The 10,854-nt window shown below is 39.1% G+C and overlaps 1 protein-coding gene across 2 annotated transcripts; it reads left to right on the forward strand.

The window, feature by feature from the left end:
* The first annotated feature begins 139 nt into the window (after positions 1–139).
* On the forward strand, positions 140–9,201 carry LOC311011442 (uncharacterized protein). 2 transcript variants are annotated; one of them, XM_084006383.1, is made up of 6 exons: positions 140–279; positions 5,717–5,801; positions 5,906–6,016; positions 6,945–7,001; positions 7,609–7,767; positions 8,554–9,201. In XM_084006383.1, exons 2-6 carry the CDS (start codon positions 5,721–5,723, stop codon positions 8,659–8,661), a joined length of 516 nt encoding a protein of 171 aa, XP_083862509.1. In that variant the 5' UTR covers positions 140–279; positions 5,717–5,720; the 3' UTR covers positions 8,662–9,201. The 2 variants fall into 2 exon arrangements, with proteins under 2 accessions (XP_083862509.1, XP_083862510.1); XM_084006384.1 differs by lacking the exon at positions 140–279 and having other exon boundaries at positions 5,682–5,801.
* The last annotated feature ends 1,653 nt before the right edge of the window (positions 9,202–10,854 follow it).

A 10,854-nucleotide genomic window follows, 5' to 3' on the forward strand; every position in this document is an offset into this window, starting at 1 on the left:
AGAGAGAGAGAGAGAGAGAGAGAGAGAGAGAGAGAGAGAGAGAGAGAGAGAGTGAGTTTGTTTGTTCTCCGTCTCCGGATGAGAACCAGCTGAGCTCTGTTTGACGTCGGGAAGTTTTCGCCGTTAAAAGTTGATAAGAACTGCTGCTGGTATCATCCAGAGACATCTACAGACCCCTCAAGACATCTAGAAACATCTACAGACCCTTAGATACATCCAGAACTATCTAGGGACCCCCAGAGACGCCGATCCCTGCACTGGTTAACATATCTAGTGAAGGTAAGTCATCGACGGAGCCATGCTTGTATTTTTTTGTTTTTTTGTGCAAAGTTGAACTACTAGACTGTCTGTGTTCTATTATATTCATGACACTCAGTAAATGTAATCGGACTCCATTGTGGTGGCAGGTTGTATCACTGGGCCTGTAACCTTTGCATTGCATTTTGTGTATCAGTGTGGCCTCTGTGTCCCTGTTATATTCCCTTTTAGGGACTTATTTCAAGGGGCGCCTTAATAGCTCTTGAGGCCTGGGTTACGGAGAATTTTGATGATAGAGAATACTCTGGGGTCTATGTTTGTGAGGTTCTGGGCAGACTTCCTGCTCATTGTTTACAATCTGATGAGCCCAGTGAGATCTCAGAACTATGAGAACTAACCGTCGTCATACTGTATTATGTTGTGGTGGCATGTAATGTAAATGAGGTTTTGGGTGTGTTTAATGTTTCCACCATGAAAAAGAATTCACATTGACATTCCACTGGGTCTCTGGTCATTTCAACACATTACAAGGTCATTTCCTGCTTATCTGAGAACAGGTTCTGGAGTTGGAGTTGAGAGACCAGATTGTTTCACTATAAGCCAGTTTACGCGTTAATTTTAAACCAATAAAAATCATAATCAGAGTCGCCGGGTTCCCAAAATGCATTTCAATTAATAATAAAGGTTGAAGTCCTGGACCTGTTCTTAGGCCGACTACGATATATTCAGAAAAATACTCATACATACATAGGGGCAGTGAATGTTTCATTTAAGAAAACATATCATCGGCAAAATGTACTTAAAGGTTGAGTAGGTGATTCTATTCAGAAACACTTTCTGTTATATTACTTGAAATCCTTGTAACATTCCGATAGCACGGAATAAATTAAATGCTATGACATAAAAAAAGTGAAATAAATGGCATCAGTGGCGGTGGTGGAACTGTAAAAACCACGTCCAATCAAAACCTTGGGCTGGAGAACATAATTGGACGGCCTGTTTGTCTGTCAATGCTTATTGCACTCTGCTGATCTTGAGCACTTGATTGGCGTTCTGGGGGAGTGGCTTTGAACAGAGGTCGGAACGAAGGGGGCAGGACTTTGTCGGTTCGGCGATGCGTTCAAAGTTTGGTTGTGTTTTTTCCAAATGACCTACTCAACCTCTAAGTCTTCATGCATTGTGACTCGTAGGCCATGAATTACAAAACCATTCACAGGGATTTAGACATCAAGTTTTGTTTTATTCCCACCAGAGGGTCTAACAATACTACTACCTACTACTTTATACGGCACAATGTTGATTATTTCAATATTAAGGTCCATTCACAACAAAAGCGAAGCAAATTTTCGCCTTGCTTTGCTTTGCTTGCGTGTTTGACCACAGCATAATTTGTGTTTATTTCCGTCACCTGGGCTAGATGCCCCAGGGAGCTAGTGGAGCTTAGTAAGCTTAGTAAGTAAGCTTAGTAACACCACCAATGTTTCATCAATCATGGTTGAAATAACCACTTGTGCTGCTTTGTGCATATTGTGGAAGTCCCAGATATGTCTGGTAACCAAACGTCGTCGTGTCTGGGTTCAACATCAGGTGCAGTTGAAGTTAATTGAGTTGTATTGTCAATAGCAAGCCATCAACTGGTTTACTGCAGCGGTATGAACCCATAATAAACAATTTTGTTGTGATTTCATTCCAATAAATGATGCCGAAGTAACTACGTAATTTGTAAAAAGTCAGAAGTAAACAACTTTTAAAATGCTTGTTTTCTGAATGGCGTTCAATTTGATTGGAGGTAGTCTATGTTAACATCGTAGCTGCTCCGTAAACACTTAGAGATGCACCAATCCGGATCGTATATCGGCTCCAATATTGACTAATTAGCTGGATCGGATATCGGATGAATGAGGACGATCCAGCATTCCGATCCAGTCATTTCATTTGTATTAATATCATACACAGCAATACAATTACAGCGATCTAGTCACTTCAATTCTATGTTTGCAACGCTGGTGACGTCATCACATACAGCAGCTAGTGATGAGCAAACACAGAGCAACATGGAGCAGGCACCGGTTAATTCAGCCATTGTTTGTTGGGTTTCAGGCAGCTGCTATATTTTATATTCCATTTTAAAATATCTGTTTGCAGTGCACTTTACATGGTTACAAGTGTTATTTATTTCTTTTTGCTGCTAATGTTCACTTTGTTATTTGTTAATAAATAATATAGTACATTTATATCTGTGTTAATTTGTTACCTTTTTTTTAACAAGGCTAAATGTTTATGTCAAGCCTGATGCCTTCACTCACATGGCAAGGTATACGGTTCATTCATTCAACAGTAGTATCGGATCGGTATCGGGTATTGGCCGATATGCTCAGCCCAGGTATCGGTATCAGATTGGATCAGAAAAAAACTGGATTGGTGCATCTCTACACTTAATACAACGCAATATAGTCATAAATACTGCAGTGACCTTGTTGTTTGTACCATAAACAGTCTCTGGTTTATACACATAGTTTTCATTTGGTTTCTGTATATCTAAGGCACTACCGTTGGTCTCTGGGGGACCACATATTGCTATAATATTTTTTGTCTCCATTTCTGGTTCAGTGGGTGAATAAGCAATTGATGCAAACTTCACATATTTTCGTCAATCACATCTTTCCTGCCACCCGGTACGGCCGACTGACTTTGTATGCAAAAGCACTGCGTGGAAAATTCACTTTGCATTTGGAGTAACAATCTTGGTGTCTTCCTGGTCACTTCATTGGATATTAATAAGACAGTTGTCTTTTGAAGGGCAGATATTATCAGCTTAGAATATGAGCTAAATTAAAGGACCTGGAAAATGTATCCAGCTTTTATAACTTCTCAGCTTGATTACTGTAATTCCCTATATGGGGTTGACCCTAGACTGGCGACCTGTCCAGGGTGTACCCTGCATTCGCCCAATGACAGCTGGGATCGGCTCCAGCCCCCCCGTGACCCTGAATACAGGATAAGCGGTAGACAATGGATGGATGGATGGATGGATGGATGGGGTTGACCCTCCACCCTTTTTTATTAAAACTCCAAATGGTTCAAAATGCTGCTATTTTATCTAGAGCCACAATGTAAGGGATATGGACCCTGTATATACATGTGTGTAGCTGTCTATATCTGTATTTATCCTGTCCATAACATGTACACTGTCTGTACATGTTATGGTCAGGAAAAAAAAATTATTATTAGATGTATCGCGACGTGAACCTTATTGGTTGTATGAAATTTACGATAATTTCTCATGGTACTGGGAGACCACAGACCGCTGTGATGTGTTGAAATGCAAGCTGCATTGATTATTGCATTGAAATATTTGTATTTGTATCTAGACTACAGTATACTGTTTTTCTCTCAGGGATGTAACAGGAGGACTTTGTGTTCATAGAAAGTCATATCTACTTCTTAAATAACATATGAGAGAAGGTAATTAGCCTGTTGATTTACTTTAATGATTATCACAAATGTAGGAAGTGACGAGCAGACTCTGAGTAGCAAACTCAGATTTAATTTGTTGCATCGAGATGCATGATCATCGGTTTATAATTGAATCGTTGACCTCTGAATCGTAATCGAATCGTGGAAAGCCAAGAGATTCCCACCCGTCATGTACCCTATTTATACCCCACTGAAGGTGGACATGGAGTTGTATTATTGAAGGACATAGTAATAGTTAGTCCTCTTTCCCAAAACACCCACAATCGCCATATAAGTGAAAAAACAAATGCATATCAAATGACAAATGTGTCTATGAATTAAAATCAGAAAGTTTGTTTCTAGACGACTAATAACAAAATGCTTTTGTGGGGTCAGTTCATTTACTTCCCCTTGTCCTTAAAGCCCACTCTTTTCTCACTCTGCTGCCCTCCTTCCTCTTTCTCCCACCACATCTGCTTCCTATCCTGCAGCATTCCTGTCTTTCCTAAGAGGATTGTGACATGTGGTTTTGATGAACTAACACAATCACACTCTCTCGGTTCCCTTCCCCCCTTTCACTACCTCTTTTTCTATTTCCCAATTCTTTCGTGTCTGTCCAAACAGATAAGCATAGAAACACACATGCTACTTACGTCCATTGGCTTCCCACTGTCCTTTGTCCTCTACTGTAGTGTCTCCTGATCACAAGCTCTGTCTTTGTTATTCTTTGAGTCTGTTCATGCCTTTTGCTTTCAGTCTAATCCGATTCGTTATCATCATGTTTGCAGTTTTCAAACATTATTCTCTCATGACATAATTTTCTTCCTACAATTCATAATTTGAATGAACCATTGCACGTATCTATCTAACCTATTGAAATTAAGAAAAAGTCAGAGGGAACCTATCCTTGACCTGTTTAATGCAAGGTATTAGGTTAAAATTAATTTAGGAGGAATGAAGTGAAGAGTGCAAACCATTTAAGGCAGCCCGACTGGGAAGGTAAAAAACTGCCTATTATGTCCTGAGATCAATAGATCATAAACAATGAAGGATCATAAACAATCTGCAGTCTCACATACACCTTACTTTTAATTTTACTCCCACCACTTACACATTAACACGTACTGCTTCTACGGGTACTACCACTACCTACACATAGGTTACTGCTGCTACGAGTACTACCACTACCTACACCTCGGTTACTACTGCTACTAGTAGTACCACCACCTAGGTTACTACTGCTACTAGTACCACCACTTACACCTAGGTTACTGCTGCTACTAGTACTACCACTACCTACACCTCGGTTACTACTGCTACTAGTAGTACCACCACCTAGGTTACTACTGCTACTAGTACCACCACTTACACCTAGGTTACTGCTGCTACTAGTACTACCACTACCTACACCTTGGTTACTACTGCTACTAGTACTACCACCACTTACAGATTAACACGTACTGCTGCTATGAGTACTTACTTACACATATGTTACTGCTGCTACTAGTAGTAGCACTACCTATACCTCGGCTACTACTGCTAATAGTATTACCACCACCTAGGTTACTGCTGCTACTAGTACCACCACCACTTACACCTAGGTTACTGCTGCTACTAGTACTAGCACTACCACCACTTACACCTAGGTTACTGCTACTAGTACTACCACCACTTACACCTAGGTTACTACTGCTACTAATACTACCACCACTTACACCTAGGTTACCACTGCTACTTGTGCTACCACCACTTACACCTAGGTTACCACTGCTACTTGTGCTACCACCACTTACACCTAGGTTACTAGTGCTACTAGTACTACCACCACTTACACCTAGGTTACTGCTGCTACTAGTACTACCACCACCTAGGTTACTACTACTACTACCACTTACACCTCGGTTTAGTTAGTACGACCACCAGCTACTAAAAACAACAATAATAAAAATAAAACCTGAAGACTCTGATTCATTGAATCTGACTCTTGTTTCCTGTTTTTCAGGACCATGTCCTCCGAGGGTGTGGTTGCAGTAGTTGAACACAGATTACATCGTTTTTTTGTCTGGTTTGACCATGAAGCTGCTGCGGTGAGATCAGTACACCACTCAGTTTAGGTTGACTCAATGTAATTTGAATTTAAAGCCTATAACTTCCTATTGCATATTATTGAAATAAGTGTGTGTTTGTGTAGGTGGTGACCATCCTGTTGGGGCTGATCCAGGTTCTGTTGTCAGTACCACTGGCTTACTCCAACCAAACACTGCCAAAACTCTTCATACTGCCACTTTTCTTGGGACTCCTGGTATGTAATCGCATGATTCTTCTGATTATTCTCAGTAGACTATTACATGCAGCTTTCTTGCTACCAAAGAGGAAACAAATGGTGGCTTGCAACCAAAACTGTATCATCTACATTGTTAAAAGAATTTGTTCATGAACGGACAAATTCACCCAAGGAGGAGATCAGAGACAGAGAAGTAAAGTCGACGTCTGACTTTAATCTTGTACAAGAGGAGCAATGCAACAACGTATGAGGATGCTACAGAGAAAGTGCTCAAATCACTGTTGTGACTTGAGTCTTTTAAGGGTTCAGGAGATGATGCGTCACTGACAGTTAATCTTCGTGCAGAACCAGACATCCTGACTGCCAGGCCCCTGATAACATTTAGTCACTTATATAGCTTAAGGTTTTTAGGTCAGCAGTGGGGATACTAAAGTCATAAAAAGTTCAACACATGCTTGAAGACATGGGGCCCCCCTAGGTCAACGAGGGTGCCAAAGTCGTAAAACTTACAAATATATCAAAGACTCTGGAAAGTTATCAAGACCCTTAAAGCTGTAACCTGAACATAGAAACTTTAAGACATGAGGTTATACAAAATTCTTATTACATACATCATCTAAAATCATTCTGCATATGCAACCGACATACCTGCTGTTTCCTGATGGTTAGAGGTCTTCAACAAGGAGCCAGCAATTGACTGACTTACTTTGACAATCTATCAACAGTGATAGTTTCATATGTAATAAGGTATGAGCAAATTTTTCACAAATGAGACACAATTTGCGTGTCACTCTGATGAAAATGTGTATCAATATGACATGTATGTTTATTGCAATTAAACCACAACAAACTTGTTTTTTGCTGGCTTGCTATTCACAGTGACTACAGCTCAATTCAATTTACCAACCACAACCACTGTGCGTGTGTGTGTGTGTGTGTATTGCAGATTGTGGCAGGAGGATCTTTCACCATCGCTAACGAGAGGAACTCCAGCAGACTACTGGTACAGTGACATAACATGCTAATCTAGCAAACACAGAGGGTTTTAAACAGATGAAGTCTGTTACGCATCAGACTGCATGTACAGTATGTTGTCAAAAACGATGTGAAGAAAAGCGTAAAGAGGCACTGTTGGTGAATCGTACAAGGTCCACACACAGTCAGAAGAACTCTTCTCTGTCCAAGCAGATATGAATAATCCTACGTTCACAAAATGAAATCATAATCCAGAGAGGTATCCAACAACGATTCCACAGAAAAGAAATCCAAAATGATTGACACGCGATACGTTCTTCGTCATTTTCAACAACATACATGCAGGAATTATGCAATTGAGGCCTCTGAGAACTGAATTGAGTGTAGCACCTTAAACATGATGGAAGTTTTACACCCTCTGTATTTATATTTAGTCTGTGTTACAGTGTATCTGAGACACACATAATACTACAACTATATGCTAAGATGTTATTCATAATAATGAACTGACAGCCCAAGCTTAAATTGTAAAAATTATAGTAACAATATTAATTTGTACGTGTTGATATAGTAAAGTACATGCATACATTTACAATAATATAATGATGAGAATCTTGGACTTCCCTCCTCCACAGCTTCGAGGCTGTGCATGCAGTAATGTGGTTGGCCTGCTGGTGGCACTGTTGGCCTTCGTCGTCTACTGCTACAGCCTCAGCACCATCTCCAACACAGAGCCCTGCGACAACCACAATTACCCAGAAATGTTTCACGGATGTCCCAGGGAGATGCTGGCAGTCAGTGTGATGATTGTATTCTCTGTTCTGTTCATAGCTGAAGAAAAAGAAAAGGGGAAAAGGCAGATAAAATGATTGACAGAAGAGCAGGAGGGGAAAGGTTAATGGGATATATGAGTGTAGGGAAATGCATACAATAATGCATTTTAAAAATGTATTTATCCTTTATTCATGCAGGGAGACCTTGGGATTTATGATCATCTTAATTGGTAAACGTGTTTTTCACTTTAAAAAGATGTCTTATCTGTGAGGCAATAGCACTTAATTAACTAAATGTAAAATGATTCAGGAGTTTTTATGATATTTTGATGATTATCAGGATAATTGTGAATTTGAATTATTCTGACAGGATAATCTTGATACAATATTTTCATTTCGTCCTTAATGAGTGAGATATTATAATTACGATGAGGAGAAATCAGTGGCTTCAAAGAGATGTACAAGGTTTCATCAGGTATCTGAGATAAAATTATGATGATTTTGTGTAGATAATAATAATTATTATAATTACTATAAACTGTATAGCACTCCTAACAATGTTACATAGTGGTGCACAGAAGAAAACAAACCAAACAAGGAAGATAAGATGAGAGTAAGGTTAAAAGTTATGAGCACAGAGGAAGCAAAGACAGTCTAATACATGAGATCAGATGAATAAGACTAAACCAGCGTGAATAAAGAAGAATATCAAGCATTTCCAATAGTGTTCACAAAAAGAAGAGCCTTATGATGAGATTTAAAAGCACCCAGGGATGAATGTATGACAAGTCTTCTTGTGTCCTACAGACCTACTGTTGGAGGGTGACTCTGCTGCTGCTGCTCTACGACACCATGGCCGTCATCCTGCACGGCTTCCTTTCTGTCTCCGCCCTCAAAGCACTCAAAACACACTGATACAAACACACAGTACTACTACTCATCAGCGGCAAAACTGAAATCATTGTAATAAGAGAGTTTTCATGAATTCACTTCAAACCAAAATGTGTCATCCGACATCACAGAGTGTAAAAAAAAGTTCACTCGCTCAGCATACAGGAGATGTGTCAAGGTTATTAAATAGTCAATCAAATTGATGAAAATAATAGTTATGTTTCTGGACAGGTGTCCAATAAAGCCATCAGGTCTGGTCATGAGTCAAACCAGCAACAACCACACAGCAGAATGGCACAAGATAATATGAGATATATGTTCTTTCATCTCGAAAAAAAATTTTTCTCAAATATTTACATGAATGCATTCTGTGCTCTGTTGTGTTCACAATATGCAGAACATAACACACATATAAGACATTTAGCTGGCAATTCCCATATTTAAGCTTCAGATTAGGTTTCTCAAAAATGTAAAAAGTTAATTAAATTGACTTCATATCCTACGTGTTGTCTGGGTTACATGTTGAATAATGAAAACAATAATAAACCATACCATACAACCATTTTCAACCATTCTCTTTTGACTTCTTGGATGGATCGGCAGCTCACAGCTACTAACAGAAGAAATTGAAAAAGTTTTCCACAGCTCCACTTTGTACTGTATTGATATACATATAGTGCTGGGAGCACTTATGTAAAGTACGCTGTGTGTAAAGTTGTTGTTTCATATAGTATTTGAGCGCAAGAGAACATCGTCTGGTCCATTAAGCCACAGTACTTTACAAAAATAACTTCAGTCTCAGTGTTGGAGAAGTTTTTCCTTCTCTCAGTCTCTTTCTTGCAGGTCGACAGGAAGCACCTCTCCATAGTAACCATCACCTCCTTATATGGTGCTTCATTTCTGCAGTTTACGATTGATTTGCAATTATGAACATACACACTTACAATCAAATCAGTTTTACACGACGTTGATGAATCTGGAGGAGGGTTTTAGTATGAAGTATGGAGTTGATTTATGGGCAAATCTACTCACGGATTTAGGAAGATTTCAGGAATCAAACACGTAAACTAAAACTACAAAAATACACAACATCTCATCCCCTCTTACAACAGAGGTTCCCAATAACTAAAATACATTTAACACAACGCATTTATTATTATTATTATCGATCTCTAACTCTTAATGCACATGAACTTGTATGAGATACTGCTGTACTGTAAATCAACAAGAACATTTAAGACATAACCTCATAAAAATGACACTGAAGTAAAGATGACATTTTTTTAATCAAATTAAAATAAAAAACAAAAGCTCATTGGGTTGGCATATGCATGAACCTTGCCTATCCAGAAAAGTAATCTGTGCCTGCACAACAAGTGATGGGTAGAGGTCATAGGTCATTGGGCATTTGTAATGGGCCTTTTTATCATGAAGTAAACATGACACTACTTCATAAGCAGGCTGATGTATATTATGTCCCTACTGTACACATGGTTTATGTCATTGTTTTCTTATGTATCGAGTCAGGCAGCATCCGTCTCCCATCAACTATCTACTTTGCTGCAGTTACGTTACTCCGCTTTCTAAGGATGAACTTGATTTCTCCATAAACACTCAGTAATATCTCTAACTCTCCCGGTTGCCATGGTGAATCGGAGCTCCATTGATGATGGCTTTGTAGAGTCGTCAGGCACGCGCATAACTTTAAAGTTGATTGAACTACTTCAGAACATCTGTTCTGGATCCGAAAACTCAGAGCTGCTCATCTCAGAGTTGGTTGAGCCTGCTTTCTAGAATACACCCAGTAAAACACACAGTTACCACCATGAAGTTTGTTTTTTGTGTGTACTTGAAGAGCAGCATAGTAAAGTATTGGTTGTGTTCTTGTGGAGCAGCGCCATCTTTTAGTGTGCATCATAGTGCAGTAGTACATCATCACATAGTGGTACGTAGTGCTGATGTGTGACACATTCATTGATGAATGGAAAAGGAAGAACATACGAATGTCTCCGAAAAGAAAAATCCTGGAACTCAATGATTTTAGAAGAAAAAAAACCTGGAGATGTAAAAAAGAGCTCATGATGAATGTTCTGTTTATTGAATGTAATGCAACAATAAAGTCGTATTTTTTAAATTATACAGAACATAGCCAGTTAATTTTAATGCAGCAAGCTGGCTAGAAAGTAATTATTGCAACATTTGTGTTTTGTTTTTTCC

Source organism: Eutrigla gurnardus (genome assembly GCF_963514095.1).
Source record: "Eutrigla gurnardus genome assembly, chromosome: 3".
Taxonomy (NCBI): domain Eukaryota; kingdom Metazoa; phylum Chordata; class Actinopteri; order Perciformes; family Triglidae; genus Eutrigla; species Eutrigla gurnardus.

Bases quoted from the DNA above. Each gene is read 5' to 3' on its own strand.
- LOC311011442 (XM_084006383.1), top strand. From the start codon at position 5,721: ATGTCCTCCGAGGGTGTGGTTGCAGTAGTTGAACACAGATTACATCGT. The intron at 5,802-5,905 runs GTGAGATCAGTA...GTGTTTGTGTAG, and splicing joins TTGACCATGAAGCTGCTGCG to GTGGTGACCATCCTGTTGGG. The intron at 7,002-7,608 runs GTACAGTGACAT...CCTCCTCCACAG, and splicing joins GGAACTCCAGCAGACTACTG to CTTCGAGGCTGTGCATGCAG.